Below are 18,660 nucleotides of genomic sequence, written 5' to 3'. Positions count from 1 at the left end.
ATGCAATTCCAAGAGTGTACACTCCAAACAGAAAGGTGTAAAAAGGGAGTAAAGCTGTCCTCTAACGCATGAAAACAGGTTCCTTTCTACTCCCATATAGGTGTATTCGTGTTTAGAGTGCATGGAGGGGGGAATGAATCCAGCTGAAACCAGGGCATACCTGCGGAAGATGCGCTTCCCTTCGTCGTTTGTCTTGTCCAGGATGCGCTCGACGATGAGCTGCCCGAGCAGGGAGGCGGTGAGTCCCGGCTCCAGGAAGAGCACGCAGTGCGCCACGTGGAAGTTGAACTCGGTGTCGTGCAGCCAGTAGGTGTCCATGGGCGACACGAACCGCTTGTCGTCCTCGCACAGCACGCCTTCCCGGGCCGAGGCGCACGAGGTGCCCGCGTGCCGGAGCACCACCGCCACGGGAAGCAGCGACAGCAGGAGCAGCACCAGCGGCAGCCCTGCAACAGACGAAGCAGCGACAGTCCAAGCGGTGCATCACGTGACTTCACCGCCACCCATTGTCTTTTCACCGCGTCCGCACCGTACCGGGATTGCCTGACCAATACGAAAGCCATAGACGTATTGCGCAAGTGCTGTTCATCGCGTGGCTTTTTGGGCATGTTGGTACAGTCTTTGTCAAAAGTTTAGAGCCCAGGGGGTTTGCTTCTAAGCCTTGTAGTGGGACTCCTGAAGCATTCGTGGCAGCCCTACCCATTGGAAGAGGCAGGACCAGAACTCATCTTACCTTCAGGAAATTTGGAGCGCTGGAGATGCATTACGAACCACACAGTGTGGGTCAGAAGCAAACCCTCTGGGCTACAAACTTTTGACAAAGGCTGTACATAGTTCCAATACACTGTAGCGCAGCAAAACACGAAGACGCAAGAGACGAGAGGCGAACACCACGAGCGCTAACTTCCAACAAATTTTATTCTCCGTAAGCATCACATTTATACGCCAGAAAACAGGAATCACATGTGCCAACAATATCAATTCCTTACTTCCTTATTCTCCTCCTTATTCCCTTCCAATTCCTTATTCTCCTCTCAGATAAAGAGCTCGCTTTTCTAAGGAATTGATACTGTTGGCACATGTGATTCCCGTTTTCTGCCGTTTAAATGTGATGCTTCAGGAGAGTAAAATTTGTTGGAAGTTAGCGCTCGTGGTGTTCGTCTCTCGTCTCTTGTGTCCTCGTCTTTTGCTGCGCTGCACTGTATTGAAACTGTTCATCGACCACCGCAGTGGTGGCAAAGTGGTTGAGCATCCGCCTCACACACAGGAGGCGCGGGGTTCGATCCCCAGTGCCGCCGGGTTCGATCCCCAGTGCCGCCGGGTTCGATCCCCAGTGCCGCAGGGTACCCACCTGTTTTACAATGGGCACAAGCTTCCCCTGGCCTGGTGCTCGGCTTAATCGGGGTGAAATGCTTGGGAAATGGACCTTTGACCGCACCTTGAGCAAACGACTTGTGCCATGGCGCTCTTTGGCCGCAGATGCCCTTGCGCCATGAAAATTCACTGTCGTCATCATGTTTATCGACCACGCATTACTCTAAACTTAAAGGAATAGAAAAGTAGTAAGATCTTCTAGCGCGCTTCCTTTTATAAAAGAGAATGCGCTACAGGACAGTTCACACCTCTTTGAGCCCCATATAGGTGTATTGGTGTTCTAAGTGTGGACACGCAGTGGAAAAACAGAGAGATAGGGAATCATATTTGTAGTCGTGATAATGACCGTGCATCCAGACCTGCGGCCCTAGAAACCAACGACGAGGAACGAGTCAAGAAGCATTAATGTTCTATTCGGAGAATTTTTCCATTTTAGAGATTTTAAGGGACTAAATTTGACAACACGGGAATGTTTACGGAGTTTTAGGGAACCTTAAGCACTGAGATTGTCTTACTTTTTCGAATAGGTAGAATTATCAAGTTGCTACAGTGAAAAGGGGGCTAGAGATAGATAATTTTAGTCCTAACAGACGGAATTTTTCATTAAGGCACGATACACAACTCTGAAAGGGCGTGCGTAGTACAGCACAGCACTAAATAGCATCTGGATGCTCAGAAACGCATATAATTCTATAAGACCTTTATGAAAAATAGCCAAAACGCTTATGATCTCACGTCCTTAAGATTGTTACATACAGGTTTCCAGTCTATAAAAGAAAAACACTACTCAGGGCCACCGGTTTTTTCCTAGTTCCGAGGTTTCGCGTCGGCGTCTTCCCGTGTGCATGAGCCATTCTCCCAGCGGAGCAACGAACCAGCGAAGGCACAGAGCAGAAATATAGACAGCTGTCGGCGGCACACCCTCTCCACCGTGGTCTCTACCCTCAGGCGAATGCCAACATATCCAAATGAACTCGAACAGGAGCCGCTAAATACGACTATAATCCACGATATACTTGAAGTTAGGAACGAATCCACCCTAACATTCATTGTCCACTGTGGCTGTTTGTGTTTCATCAATGACATCAGAACCGAGTTCAGTGCCAGTGACAGTCTACGTGATGTGATCACTTCATGAATCCGTACCGCTGATCAGTCGTCATTCTGAAAAAGTAAGCAGTGTTGTTTCTGTACTCAAACTGTCGTATAATTCTTTCCGTAAGAAGAGCTACAATCTGATATCGAACTTGAAAAGGACTTAGAAGGGTGATGGTTCAGGCTAGTGGCCAATCCATCGCCTACACACTGTCGCCTGCAGTTTTGTCCACACAACGCAGAACTCTCATACTGATCCGCTGGCTTACAGCAGCAGCATCAGCAGCAGTAAAAAAATGGGCCACAAGTTGGGCTTCTACCGCAAGAGGCGGATTTAGGGTTGCTTGACGGCGGAACTTATCTCTCATCCGTCAAGGCAATTGTGGTATATGACCGTTTCTCCAAGCATCTCACCCTAGAAGTGCCGCGCACCAGGCCAGGGGAAATCTTGTACCCATTATAGAAACCGGTGGGTACCCTGCAGCACTGGGGATCGAACCCAGCACCTCCCGAATGCGAGGCGGATGCTCTACCACAAGGCCACCGCTTCGGTTATGCAACCACCGCTATGGAACATAACGTTCCACAGTGAAAAAAGCAGCGCTTGTGTTCTGTCTTGTCCCTGCTTTTGCGCTATGGAAGCTCATTTAAAGTGGAGGTTCATATCATCTGACCCCACTCTGACCTCACCCCACAGCTCCCATCGCTTTTAACAACGGGCTTCAAACATAGCACAGGCTTAGCTTTTCATTACTCAAAGCCGTAATACAGCATTAAAATTGCCCAAAACTGACATTTCCACGTCACTCTAACACTATATCAGGCTCCGGGGCTATAAGTCAGTGAGTCCCAACCCGCGTGTAGCTCGTTCCGTGGCCAGGTTTGCTATGGGGAGCGGACTGCTTGCTTTACCACAAACTAGAGTTCATCCAGCACGTCTTTCTTGATTGCTGGGACGCACTTCTTCTCTGGGACGTGTCTGCAGCGAATAGTAAAAAAGACTTACCGCTAAAGCAGTATGAATTAAGATTTCTAGAGGCTCAACCGGTTGTTTATAAATACCATTAAGATGATTTCAAATTGAATTAGTCGGCTTTAATCATGGTATCCGATTGTTACACCTTTGAGAACTCTTAAGCACAAGAGGGAAACAACACATAACATCATAGAGTTTCTTACTATTACCTAGAGGGAAAGCTGGCGGCCCGTCTATGGGAGTTTGCATGGCGACCCCTCGAGACCACTTCAGCCACCATGGGCGCTCAAAGCATCATGGGGCGGTGAGCTACTTGTTGCGGAACTGCAACTTTTGGCCAAAAAATAATAGAAAAATAAAGCTGTTTGATAGCTACAAACGTCCTAACATTGAAAATCTTGTCTAATGATTGCAACAAACGAGCAGAAAAGCGTTTAAGTGCAAAGTTTGCCCAAAATAAGAGATAGCTAGCTTTCCTATTGGCCAAGTAATGAACACTACAAAAACTAATATTTCGTAATTAACAGGCACATGTTTAAAAGTAAATATGTTCTAAAGAAAAATGTTGTTGCTTAGATACTTTAAGAGGTTTTTTAATGGTATTTTGGGAAAGTAAAACCTTTTATTGGCGTCGTGTGTCATCGCGTTTTCACTACTATGGTTTTTGCACACTGCGTTCGCGCGAAAGTCGTCTGCGCACACACGAACATCGTTTTTGGAATGAAACATCTTAGTAATGACACTCCGTGTTCCTGAAAAACTACGACTGCCTCGCAACAAGTAGCTCACCGCCCCATGATGCTTTGAGCGTCCATGGTGGCTGAAGTGCAGCGCCGCCAGCTTTCCCTCTAGGTAATAGTAAGAAACTCTATGCATAACATGGATGTACAAACTGTGAATTGAAATTTTATCCCGGAGTGCAAATATATAGCCATTTCAAGCGAAACGAAACTCCTAAACACAGTTCATGCGTATTGTGTTATGCCCAACCGTGTTATGTATCATTTCCCTCTTTAGCTGAAATGTACTCGAAAGCGCCATAATAAAAGGCGATGATTATAGATACCATGTTTTCTTCTTCCCTGCCCCGAACAGAATTTGACGATGTCAAAATTCAGATGTCGATGCAAAACGTCTGTGCGATTACTTCGAAGAACACGTGCACAAAAAGCTACGTTTTGGTGACGAAGTTCTAAGTTTCATGGAGCAGATGGGTTATATTGAAATGGTTCTGTGTACCCACTGCGAGTGAAGTGCTTGTCAGCAATACTTTTTCAGGAGTCGCTTTTTTCGAACTTCATGCAGCGCCGAATCTCCGAGTGCTTAGAGGCCGTGATGCCAGCTCCAGCCCAGAGACCAAACTAGAGGTCGTGGAGCGAGCTCTCAAGGTCGCCTAGGACCAAGGGCTCGCGGCCCGGACTAAACGCTTAAAAAATTTCTTTTGACAGTCTATAGACCTTCTTAGACTTTTGTCTATAAAGTCTGTAGTTTTGTATAGAGAAATCGTATAGACTAGTTTATAGGCAATGCCAACTTTATATTCAGTCTACAGAGAATCGATAGGTTTATAGTCATACACTTTTATTGGACTTTTATGTATAGACTCACTACAGAGTATATGAACAGACAAAATGAAAAATCTATACGAAGGCAACTGAGTCTTTAATAAGCCTACAGACACTCTGCAGAAGGGAAGAACACCCACACCGGTTCCACAGGCTGACGAAAAAAATGTGCATCCTCCTCCTTCAGCCTGAAGTGTCAAGCTAAAGTATTCCTGTCCTGTAGTTGTAAATGTTCAAAAAGGTTGCAACCAGCCAAAAAAGACGCACACACAACCGATAATCCATGATAGCACAGGAGAAGGGCTTTACTAGCAAATGATTTTTTTTTTGCAATAGATCGCCCAGTAGCAGCCACGCATGTACCAAGCTAGGAAAGTAGTCTTTGGATAATAATTTAGGAAAATAAATTCATTTAGCGTCAGCGCTATAGATGGCGCCCTAACACAAGAATCAGCATGTTTCGTTACCTGCAAGACCTCAAATATTTCGCGCGCCTTAGGTGATTTTCAGAGGACCAGAATGAAAATTTCACCCAAATGTGAAGTACATTTGCGGGTACATTTGCTACAGTTCAAGGCAAGACTACCACCTTCGGCATAAATTTCTGTTCGGAGCTTGCGCGCACACACACACACACACACACACACGTTCTCCTTTCTTACCTATGCACATTTTTGCGCACGTCAGCGGAATGTTAGATATGTGTTTCGTTTTGCAGTTTACATGCAGGGGCGTTAAAAAGAAATACGAACAGTGCGGCAACAACATGCTCCACTTTTCGACTTTTTTTTTCCTCGCGCTTCCCCTGAGTGGTAACAAAGACACGGTAGCGTGGTCTATGATATAATCATAGACGACTCTAGCGTGGATTTTTTTCACCATTCAGGTGCGAGCGCGATGAAAAGAAATTATAAAAGTGGACCATGTATAGGCGACACGCTATTCACAGTCCTTTTTATCGCGATTCTGCTTATTTATTTGTGCGGTGTTGCAGCGTTTCTTCTATCCGCCGGGAGTGCTCCGTGTGCAAAGACATGACAGCTGTGATGGAGCTGAACATCCACAGGCGTTCTTGGGGCTCTTCTTTTCTTCATAGCGCGCCACTTTGCGCTAATAAGGAACGACTAGAATTTTATTTCTGAGGTCACTAACACCTTTTGCTTTTCTTTTGGGACGGGGGGGGGGAGTGGGGGGCGAAAGCGTCATTAATCTCCGTCAACACAGATTCAACCAGCGCTGTCATCATTCCTGATGGGGAGCCCGCAAGAGATAAGCGCTTGGCCTGTGTAGTGACGCTGATTGCAACATTAAGGCGGCAACTTTTGTTCAAGGCATTTTGGATGCAAGCCCTAGTTTTACCTTTTTTTAGTTGTTTCCAATAATTAGGGCCATACTTCTTAAGTTAGTCTTAGTGAACGCTGACCCAGCAGCAGTGCGCCTAAGGCGTCAATCCGCGAAGTGATGACGGCGAACTTTGCATACTTTTGCAAGTTTCCTCGAGCAACGCATTGTAGATGCATTGATCTCGGACCTAAAAGCGCCATATACACAATTTTTGTGTTAAACTTCTCCAGGATACACCCCTTTTGTTATTTTATTGGAAATCAGGTTAATATAAAGCGCGAAAGAAATAGACGCGAAAGATAAACTGGAGCATAGGACCAAGTGCACTCGAAACTATATATTGCCACGTATCATTGCAGTGTGTGTTCGTTCGCGCTCAAGGCAGCAGGAAAGGGTCGTTATCACTTTTGTTCGTGGCGCGAGAAGCGACCAGACTAATCTCGATTGTTCGCAGCCATGGAAGGCTGCATCTAGGTTTTTCCAGATTACCGTAGATGATCTTGACCTGTTATCTGGAAGTTTCCTTGCCGGCTTTAAATTGAGCGATGCCGCGAGCGGCGGACATTCGTAGTTCGACGATTGACGAGCACGCTTGTTGCTTACGCCGCCACTGAGTGATTCAGTTCTTTTGAGGGCGCAAGTCAGCCCAAATAAAGAGCTTCGTTTGAAAGTATTTCTGGTGTCTTCCTGACCGCTGGACTGCCGTCACTACAACGTGACATCTGGTGGAGGTGCGGGGTAGCCTTTCATGTTCCGGACACCCCCTACAAGCCGTGACGCCAGCCCTCTGAGTCATCAACCGCAGGACCTGAGTCCAGTCCACCGCGCTAGCCGACGCCTGCAAGGGGACGCACCAGAGTTCGGGAATCTGCCGGACCCTACCCGGAAGCGAAAGCCAGCAGCAACGTCCACCATGAGCTTGCCCCAGACGACGACTCCAATCATTCTGCAGCAGCCCCGGGTGCCACCAACCTTCGACGCTTCGCCTGGCGCCGACCCCGAAGAATGGCTGGAGCAGTTCGACCGAGTGGCTGTCTTTAACAACTGGGACGATGCCATGAAATTTAGGTACGTCTTCTTTGCCCTGGAGGGACCAGCAAGAGTCTGGTTTGAGAATGAGGAAGCCAGCCTCGCGAATTGGGCAACCTTCAAAGAGCAGCTTCTCAAGACTTTCACAAACGTCGTGAGAAAGGAGAGAGCCCAGCAGCTGCTACAGTCTCGCATACAACACCCAAACGAGACCGTTGCAGTGTACACTGAGGAGATGAAGCGTCTCTTCCGGCGTGCCGACTCGAACATGAAGGAAGAAGAAAAGGTCAAGCTGCTTATGCGAGGAGTTAAAGAACAACTCTTTGCCGGCCTCGTACGGAACCCACCGAAAACCGTGGCGGAATTCATAGAAGAGGCCTCCACGATGGAAAAAACACTTGACGCCCGAGCCCGCCAATATGAGCGCCAGCAGCGCGTTTTTTCAGCAAACTGCCTGGACGCCGCTAACAACGATAACCTGCGGGAGGTTATACGCCAAGTAGTACGAGAAGAGCTCCGACGATTGTTGCCAAATGGAACGCAGCCGCAGGTTTCATCGCTCACTGACGTCATCCGGGACGAGGTTCAACAGGCCTTGGGTGTGACGCCGACATCCATGCAGCCTCTGCAGCCCTCAGCCATGACTTACGCCGCAGCTGTGCGCCGTCCTGCACCTCGACGACGGGACCCAAGCCCCTATCGCCCTCAGCCAGCTGCGTTCCCCACCCACGTTCGACATCAACCCGGCATTACCCCGGAGCAGACAAGACCAAATACGTAGTCTTCTTCAAAGGTACACCGATTGCTTCTCATCAGCATCGAATGTGCGACGAACCCGGCTTGCCAAGCACCGCATTGTCACAGACGAACACGCGCGACCACTGCGACAGAGCCCCTACCGCGTATCGCCGCTAGAACGCCAAGCTATCCGCAAGCAAGTTGAGGAAATGCTTCGTGACGACGTCATACAGCCATCGAGGAGCCCCTGGGCAGCACCGGTCGTCCTAGTGAAAAAGAAAGACGGCACCCTTCGCTTTTGCGTCGATTACCGCCGCCTGAACAACATTACCAAGAAGGATGTCTACCCCCTCCCCCGCATCGACGATACACTGGACCGGCTGTGCAACGCTAAGTACTTCTCATCGATGGACCTGAAGAGCGGCTACTGGCAAATTGAAGTCGACGAAAGAGATCGCGAGAAGACTGCGTTCATAACGCCAGACGGACTCTTCGAGTTCAAGGTGATGCCATTCGGCCTCTGCTCTGCCCCAGCGACGTTCCAGCGAGTAATGGATACGGTGCTCGCAGGCTTGAAGTGGCAGATTTGCCTAGTCTACTTAGATGACGTTGTTGTCTTCTCCTCAAGCTTTGAAGACCACCTCAGAAGGCTTCGGATAGTGCTGGAAACGATCAAGTCTTCAGGCCTGACACTGAAACCAGAGAAGTGCCACTTCGCCTACGAGGAGCTGCTGTTCCTTGGTCACGTCGTAAGCAAGGATGGAGTTCGCCCAGACCCCCAGAAGACGGCTGCGATCGCAGAGTTTCCACAGCCTAATGACAAGAAGGCTATACGCAGATTCCTTGGATTGTGCGCTTATTACCGACGATTTGTCAAGAACTTTTCGCGCATCGCTGAACCTTTGACTCAACTTACCAAGGCTGACGTGCCTTTTAAATGGGAAAGGCCACAAGAGGAAGCTTTCAACGAGCCGAAGCGCTGCTTACAGTCCCCTCCTGTGCTCGGGCACTTTGATGAAAACGCCGAAACCGAAGTTCATACCGATGCAAGCAGCGTGGGCTTAGGAGCGGTCCTCGTTCAGAAAAATGGCAGACAGGAGAAAGTTATCGCGTACGCTAGCCGTTCACTGTCGAGAGCCGAAGCCAACTATTCGACGACAGAGAAAGAATGCCTCGCCATTATTTGGGCCACGTCCAAATTTCGCCCCTACCTATACGGACGACCATTCAAGGTTGTGAGTGATCACCATGCTCTGTGCTGGCTGGCCAATTTGAAAGATCCCTCCGGCCGCCTTGCTCGTTGGAGCCTGCGTCTTCAAGAATTCGACATAACTGTAGTCTACAAATCTGGCCGCAAGCATTCCGATGCAGACTGCTTGTCACGAGCTCCTGTCGACGCAGCACCCGAAGAGGAAGACGACGACGCTTTCTTAGGACCGGTAAGCGCCAGCAGTTTCGCGCAGCAGCAGCACTCGGATCCTGATTTGCAAAGCCTAGTTGATTATCTGAAAGGCAAGACCGCATCGCCTCCCCGAGGGTTCAAGCGGCAACTGTCGTCCTTCGTCCTTCACAATAATGTTCTCCTGAAGAAGAACTTCGCGCCGAACAGGACAGTGCATCTTCTTGTCGTGCCCAAAAATCTCAGGCAAGAAATTATGCAGGCATGTCATGATGAGCCGACTGCAGGACATCTCGGGATTGCTCGCACGTTGCACCGCATCCAGGAGAAGTACTATTGGCCACGGCTAGCTACCGACGTTTCCCATTACGTGAAAACGTGCCGTGAGTGTCAGCGACGGAAAACTCCTCCGACTAGACCAGCCGGACTCCTGAACCCCATACCACCGCCAACTAATCCCTTTCAGCAAATAGGGATGGACCTCCTCGGCCCCTTTCCGACCTCTTCATCAGGAAACAAGCGGATCATCGTGGCCACCGACTACATGACCCGCTACGCCGAAGCAAAAGCGTTGCCTAGTGGTACCGCAACAGAAGTCGCAAAATTTTTTGTCGAACAAATTCTCCTGCGACACGGCGCCCCGGAAGTGCTCATCACAGACAGAGGAACGGCGTTTACAGCGGAGCTCACGCAAGCCATTTTAAACTACAGCCAGACAAGCCATCGGAGGACCACTGCCTATCATCCACAAACCAACGGACTCACAGAGCGTCTGAACAAGACCATCGCAGACATGCTCTCCATGTACATCGACGCCGAACACAAGACGTGGGACTCCATTCTGCCCTACGTGATCTTCGCTTATAATACTGCCGTCCAGGAGACAACCAGGTTTACCCCATTCCAGCTGGTATACGGCAGGAAGCCCACGACAACACTCGACGCAATGCTCCCGCACGTTTCCGACGAAGAAAATCTCGACGTCGCCGCCTACCTTCATCGCGCCGAGGAAGCCCGAAGACTTGCGCGGCTTCGCATTCAAGACCAGCAGCACACCGACGCCCGACGCTACAATCTGCGCCGACGAGACACGCATTACAAGCCAGGTGATCGGGTTTGGATATGGACGCCAGTTCGCCGCCGTGGATTGAGCGAAAAGTTGCTGCGACGCTACTTTGGCCCGTACAGGGTTCTCCGTCGGATCGGTGACCTCGACTATGAAGTCATCCCCGACGCCACGACAGCATCTCAGCGACGCCGCCCACGCCCGGAAGTCGTACATGTCGTACGCCTGAAGCCTTATTACGAACGCTAAAGGAGTCGAAGTTCGCATTCTCCGTATTTATTTTCATTTTAAAGCACCGAGACGATGCTTCTTTGGAAGGGGGGTAATGCCACGTATCATTGCAGTGTGTGTTCGTTCGCGCTCAAGGCAGCAGGAAAGGGTCGTTATCACTTTTGTTCGTGGCGCGAGAAGCGACCAGACTAATCTCGATTGTTCGCAGCCATGGAAGGCTGCATCTAGGTTTTTCCAGATTACCGTAGATGATCTTGACCTGTTATCTGGAAGTTTCCTTGCCGGCTTTAAATTGAGCGATGCCGCGAGCGGCGGACATTCGTAGTTCGACGATTGACGAGCACGCTTGTTGCTTACGCCGCCACTGAGTGATTCAGTTCTTTTGAGGGCGCAAGTCAGCCCAAATAAAGAGCTTCGTTTGAAAGTATTTCTGGTGTCTTCCTGACCGCTGGACTGCCGTCACTACAACGTGACAATATTGCAAAACTGAAATTACCATAAATAAAATCCTTACAATTCATTTGCATTCATTTTCTTTTTGCAATATACAGCTGCGGGTGTGCTTTGTCTCGTGCGCCACTGTGTCATAAGTGCCATTTCTTTCGCGCTTACAAGATGTCAAGCCTATGGGTTTTCCTGATCTACTAGCAACATTCATAAGGAACACTGGCATGCCGACTCACTCTTGAATAGTGCCTGGATATATTTGCGCGATAACTTATTGAAGAGGCTACTACAGATGAGGGCGGTAGAACAAGGAGGAATATGCACTCACACGTAAGTAACGCACACAGATGTACTCGCATATGTAAAGCTGGTCGCTGTCAACAGTTAAACCCTATTTCGCTGGGGTTAGTAAAGCTACCCTTCATCGCAAACATCGTTGATGTTATGCTACCGCAAGGTCCTAGAGCCTCATACGGAGTGAGGAGCTAACCGTGACATAGAAATAGAATATACGCACTTACGACGCTGCGTTAAACCACTGAAAACACGCATACAGCATGCAGCATGCTTTCGCATCACATATTAGTGGTCCTGCACTTTGGAGGAGTAAAAACCATTAATAACTTCCCTCTAATTACGCGCCCTGCGAGAGGCGTTATGATTATAAATTATCCCAGCTTTGCGATTCTCCGCCGAGTCGAAGAAAATGCGGAATGAAGGCACCCGAACGTGGGAAAAGTAAAGGAGATTAGCTTAATGTAACACTCGGACGACTGGACGCGTAGAAAGGAGACGTTGTATTTAGTCGCTAGTTTAAGCGAAACCACCACGAAACCATAACGTTAGCTGTGGATGTGTGTGCGATTGCCATTGTATGTTGGGCAAGCGCCCGCAGAAAATGTGGTCATGAGGGCACCTATATCTGATGCCCACGTAAGAGCCATTTTCGACAGCATTCAGGCCGCAGGAAGTACCCTAAATATCTGTCACTGCTGCCAAAAAAAGCGCATATAAATCCTCAGACTTTTTTCCTGACGAGGTGTGGCTGCCGGCTTCAAAATATAACTGCTGAAGAGTGTGGACTCTCGGTGTCGATAGTCATGTATACTTTGACGGTCTGCAGAATTACTCTGCGTACAAGATGTAGGCCAACGCTGAAATTTTTCAGAATGCAATATCAGTTTTTGTGCGCCTAACTCCCGTACTTAAAGTACCCACTAAGGCTAGTACGTCGTATCGTCGATCTTCGCAACTGCGTTCACATCAGAGCTATCGGCTTCTGAAGAATGATTCTGACGGAAAGCGCCATCCATGGTCAACGTTTTCTAGTCTCGACTGTCGTGTATATAGTCCAAACAATTTAATCAAGCGACCAAAAACAGTACATTCTAATTGTATACTCAGTAAACACGCGTATGTCTGTCATTGGCCACAATGTGACCAAGCGATCCTGAAATTGTGGTATTATAATTTTTTTGTTCCTTAAAGACGCGCCATGCACTACTGCTGTCACAACTATTAATAATTATTCTAACCGTCATTATAACGCCACGAAGTACATAGTCTCAGCAACTACTATCAGAGAAATCTAGGTCAATCAATCCGTCCCTGTTAACATGTACGCAATATCAGTTCGCGGCAGGCCGCTTAATAGTTAATCGCGACTGCCGCGCTACAAGTAAGTATAAGTCCCTGCATTTGCTATGGTTTTCGTGGTCCTTTTCAAATGTTACTAAGAAATTATGTGTCTCAGCGATCTCAGATGGTGGAACCTGGACCTGTGCAAAGCAGAATTATAGACTTATATAGTGGTGTTCCCCAGGGTTCCATCTTATCACCCCTCTTATTTAATCTCTATGTTAATGACCTCCCCAGCATTATAACTTCATCACAGATTTATCAATATGCAGATGACACCCTCCTCATCTCATCTAATACAGATTTTTCTTGCTCACTCCGTCAACTTCAACAGGACGCTACTAATCTATATGATTGGTTTCAATGTAACCTGATTGATATAAACCCCCAAAAAACTCATCTAGCGTGCTTTAGAAATGCACGCAAGCCAATCCCGAAAAACGCTGCGGTTTTTTTGCACAGCTCCAGTTGCACTGCATGTTCTTGCTACCCCATTACATGTGTTCCGTCCGTGAAATACCTTGGCATTTACTTTGACAGTGATTTATCCTGGAACACGCACATGGCACACCTCAGTAAGAAGCTTAGAGGCGTCGCATGCTTGCTATATGCTCTAAGGGCCTACCTGCCATTTGCCATAAGACGTTTAATTGCACAGTCTTTGGGGTATTCTCTGCTGAGATATGGCATGTGCTGTTTCTTCAAATGTTCTGCAACATGGAAAAATAGGATAAACCGTATTCTCAAGAATATGGCTAAGAGTGTCATCTATTCAATACCCCATAAACAGCAAAGTGTATTCCTTTCTTCAGGTCTGCCTTCCTTTGACATTGTGTTCAAACAAATCACTGTACTCAGATATTTCTGGAACTCTGAATTTCGGTTCCACAACGTTAAACCAATCCCATTAAGAAAAGTTTCTCGATATATTGTCCCTGCAGTGCGAAGGTCATATTATATCCCATGTATATTCAATGAGATGCCTGATAATGTGTTCAACTTGAACACTCGCAGACAGTTACGTGATGCTATTGCCGGGCTTGAACAGCTCTAGTGCATATGTTTTAATGTACAGAAAACAAAGAATTGATTTGGTAACAGAGGTTGTTGCTGCTGCCGGACGGCGCCCTACAAGCCCAATTGAGGCTTTGGCGCGTCCGCGTCTTGTATTGTTTTTTTGGTGTGAATAACGTTTTCACTATTATTATTATTTCGAGACTAGCCAGCTTACATACTAGTGTAATTTACCGCGTACCCATCATACGTGGAAAGACGTAAGGGTAACTTCATTGCACCTGTTTTTCTTGATGAGTTAGCTGCATGTTCATAACTTCTACCCAGCTAATGCCACTCTTTTCTTTAATGCAATGAAACCTGTGCAAGTTTTCTCTTACAGGGCTGAATCACTCTGTTGTCGGAGGATTACTGAAGTAGTCTTTGTTCTTTACTTTATAAAAGTAGCTGGTTTTGGTGTTCTTATAATAAAGCGAATATTTAACTGTTTGTGCTGGGACTGCCGCCGGAATAGGAATTCAGAAAGGTCCCTTGTCATGTGCTCTACACACCAGTAGAGCAACTAAGCAAAGCGGCTCCAAGCCCAGATATAAACTAATGGTTGAACTTAAACATATATGAAAAGAGTAGGTGAGGCGCAGAAAACGTAACAAAACCGACAAATATTTCATTCTTGCAGGAATGGCTTTGCACAAATTCTCCGCATTTATTTTCAAATGATGCAATTGCTAATTACGTTCAACATTTTGCTTATATTCAAACTCCTTGCTTTCCGCCCTGTCGTGGGCGAAAGCTAGTTGATTACTTTTCACCTACGTCTCACCAACCGGCCGTGCCAAGAATTCCTTTGGTACGGCCCGCTATCTCTTTCCTCATAGCCCTCTAAAGTTTGTTAAAATGGCCCCATTTTCACAAAGATTTAGAGCTTTCTATACAAAAGAAATTCGCCGCGGTGACCTCGTTGCAGGCCACGGACACGTCGTCGAAGAATTCGCTATTCGTTGCGCCAAGTTCGAAAAAGTATAAAATCATTGTGCTGTCGAAGCACCCGTGCCGAGCCGTGCTCACCACAAAGCCATTAAGGGCTTAGAGGGACCTTTCTCACTTTGTCTTGTGCAGGGCCAATTATAAAGCGACGCTGCGAAACATGAAGTTTACAAATGGGGAGAGAGTTGTGCTGGGAAAGGGGCGCTCGCGATGTCGTAATTGAGAAATCGCCGGTACCAACTGCCAGCCTGCTGTCACGGTACGAAGGAAAAAAAAAAAGAGGGAATTGGAAGTCGCAAGAAAAATTTAAAAAGAAAACGGAGAAATGAATAATTCCGGTCTCGGTACGGAACGACCCGGTTTCGGCCTTGCCCACCGGAAGGTGGCAGTCCCGTCGAGAAATGCGCCCCACCGCGTGCCGCGTTCACACTTAATGGGACATGAGCGGCCATATTTTTCTCCCGCCGCCGTCGGTTCACCCTTGCCGAAACCATTAACAACGCCGCCGCTGCCAAAATGCCTGGCGTCACCCGCGGCTCACTCTTTAGGCCCCCCGTTTCTTTTCTCTCTCTTCGTTTCATCTTCTTGTCTTTTTTTTCATTTTTTCCCCTACACTTAGTGGGTTGTACACGATAACAAAGCAACAGCCGCGGTGTTCGGGGCGCCGCTCGAAGAGGTTGTCGGAACCGTAAATCCCTCTTTAATGAGAAGGAATGACACATCCACTCCGGCGCCTAATGGAAAAGTTAAGGCAGCTTCCGGAAGCCGCCGCTAGGGGTCCGGTCGGAATAAGCGCCCTCTCTCGTCTAAGCCGGCTCTTTTGCGCCACCATTTCTTTCCCCTTCATTTTTACGACTCTCGTGTGCCTCAGTTCTTCCCTCTGTGTTACTTCCACTGGATTCTCACATGCTCATTTTCTGCCCGCATTTTTCGGTGCCTTCTTTTTAGATGTCCTTCTGGAGGGCCGATCGTTTTTCTGGAAAGCCGCGGCAGCGAAGCTCGAAGCGGACTTAGTGTCGCTGAAGAAACCAAACTCGTTCAAGCACTCGATAATGAAGCAGAGATTGGTAAGAAGCGTAAACGGCGCAGGATTTGCGGGATAACAGCCACGGTGCTGTTAAGAAAGCAATCGTCCGACGCTTGCCACATGTACGGACTCGGAGGGCCATTAAAGCATGGGCGTGCTCTGTAAGAGAAGGAAAAGTCGGAGAGGTAGCTAACGCTGCGTTCTACTCCTGACATAGGATGCGGGCAATTAAATAGAAAAGAAATTGGTTCAGCATCCATCGGCTAAGCAGTGTGAAAAGCCAAGATGAGACTACGAATCAGAACCATGGCTCTTTTACTATTTTTTGTTGTCCTTCCTTCACACATTCTACCGTCCAGTCGCCTGTCTTGAAAAACCAATGACATGCACTTGATGTCCTCGCGCAATGTGCTCGCGAGATTCAAATTAATGCTGGTGTGAAGTCGAAATGTTAAAGCACTAACCGGTATTCCAGAGCAAACTTTAAATATTCCTAAAAATGGCTGTTTTCAACATTCTTGGGTAAAAAATTTTAATATTAGAAATTTGTAAGGTACCATTATGAAAATATTGAAGGTAATGGTTCATTTTTACAATGTGTAGAAAAATCTTTTAAAGTTTTTGCATCGGTACCAAACAGCAGCTAAAGCTGCCATAGCAAGCCAATGGGGAACGCTTTTGACGATAGCCAAAAACTTTAGAAGCAAATAAATGCAAGCTTGCCGATGGGAGATCCGGCGACATATTAAGGTGAAAGCCTTTCATGGCTCATACTGTTGTCCGTTAGCAGAGGGTGTCACACCTTTGGCAGCGTTTAACTCATGTCAACTCGGGAACTAGGAAAGATAGGAGAAAACGAAGGGCTACTTCAGATAGTGGAGGAAAAATTAACCTTGAAGCCATGTTTGATGACTGCAGAGTAATTAGTTAATTAATTGTAGTAAAAAATATCAAAACTGCGTGGCAATAATGCAGACGTCGATATCGCCACGGGAACGGTGTGACGTCACGTCCACCGGAAGTCGTCACGGCATAGTGAAAATTGTCACAGAATGGTCGGGAAAATGCCGGATTTGTGTCAAATTAGATAGTACAATGTGTAATTAAGCGTAATTAACACTTAAGATCCCCGAAAGATGTATAATTTGGGTATCGATATAGCTAGGGGAATGGTGTGACGTCACATCCACCGGAAGCCGCCACGGCATAGTGTCCTCGGCTTTCGCCTCTCAACACTTTAGTTGGCAAAGTGTCCTCGCAATTTTTTACTTCTAAAGTGAAATCTTGCAATATATTGAAAAATTGCATTCATAAACTCTTTCCCTCACACAAATACGCTGTGGTTTATAATTGTTGAGTCTGGCGAAGCCCTGCTACTATACTTCGTCGCTGCCACAAATGCGACTATTCTCTGTGGTACCGACTGTGGACGTTGCTTAAATCACGTCTCGGTAATGTTCAGTACACACTCCGAACTTTGTGCGCTTCCGGTGACTTCTGTCTGCAATCACTGCATACGTCAGATCGTGCACGAAAGCCGTGTTTCGCATTTCTTACAAGGTACCTGTACGATCAAGTAAGTGGTCACTGCTGAGAAATGTAGCCCTAAAGGATGGTTCACAACGTATGCCAATGGTCACCAGAACTGTTCTAGAATAAATAAGGGGGGCAAAATGCGCACTGCACACTGATGTCCAGCGTTCTTGTAGAAAAAAAATTGAATATTGGAATACTGTAAGGCACTGTTATGGAAATACTGAAAATGGTTCATTCTGCCAATGCGTAGCAAAATGTTTCTTTTAAAGTTTTTCCAGTGCTGTAATCTGGCTGTTATAGTTGCCATTAAAAAGCAATGGGGAATATCTTTGACAATAGCAAAAACGTTGATATAAAGAAACCCAGGCCTGCCGACGATAAATGTACGGATATATTGATTCTTATAGAGAAATCTTACAATGTATGAAAAGAATGGCGTTCATATACTCTTTGCCATCCAAAAAATGCTTTTGTACAGAATTGTTTGGTGTAGTCATATCCTTGTTCACAGCTCTCGCAGTGCGAACCTTGATTGGGCTGCAAGTTTTAAGCACCGAAACAAAAAAAACGAGGACAATGAAAAACACCGGAACAACGAGACAGCTACAGCGCTAGTGCTGTCGTTTCTGCATTTCTTCATCGTACCGTTTTATTGCGCTGTTTTAAATCTTCGCGATGATCAGCCCAACTGTTCGCACCGAGATTTTATTAAGTTGATTATCCCCTCCTTGAGCTTATAATTCAGAGGAAGCATATGCAGTTGTTTCTCGCCTTTGAAACCGCAGTTTGAGCACTGCGAAAGATAAAATGTAATTTCTGTTATCTTTTCTGCCCATAATGCATGCTTTGCATGGCGCCCATGGATATGGACATGGTATTATATTAACCTGTTGCCGTGGCTGTGTGAAAAACTCAAAATGTAATGGCACGCTGAAGACGCTGCATCTTATAACTAAGAGCACAGCACTTGGGTCGGAGACGCCGGACCAAGCCGGGCGCGAAGAGTGCATATCATCTTTCGGGTGATACCGGTGGCGGCCGCGTGGGGGCGACACCAGAGGTGAAAGTTGCGAATTGTACACCGTCATGCAATTTCTATTGCTTCGTCGCTTGAGGCAAGGCGAAGAATAGTCATAGCCACCAACATCGCCAATAGTTTCGACAGCGATGATGCAAAAGAAAGTGCAGGACGTG

The 18,660-nt window shown here is 47.3% G+C and overlaps 1 protein-coding gene across 3 annotated transcripts in view; it reads right to left on the bottom strand.

The window, feature by feature from the left end:
- The window catches only part of LOC149328699 (uncharacterized), a 340,147-nt gene that overhangs the window by 84,176 nt on the left and 237,311 nt on the right, over positions 1-18,660 (bottom strand). For all 3 annotated transcript variants that reach the window (XR_016285470.1, XM_089559646.1, XM_089559645.1), the window contains one exon: positions 161-446. Coding sequence is in view for 2 of the 3 variants with exons in the window: in XM_089559646.1 (XP_089415772.1) it covers positions 161-446 (286 nt within the window). In the remaining variant the exon portion in view is untranslated. The remainder of the gene's footprint in view (positions 1-160; positions 447-18,660) is intronic.

Source organism: Amblyomma mixtum, chromosome 9 (assembly GCF_055824585.1).
Source record: "Amblyomma mixtum isolate Tamu chromosome 9, ASM5582458v1, whole genome shotgun sequence".
In the NCBI taxonomy this organism is placed as follows: domain Eukaryota; kingdom Metazoa; phylum Arthropoda; class Arachnida; order Ixodida; family Ixodidae; genus Amblyomma; species Amblyomma mixtum.
The sequence above is the reverse complement of the archived record's forward strand: the minus strand, read 5'-3'. Positions and strand labels throughout refer to the sequence as shown.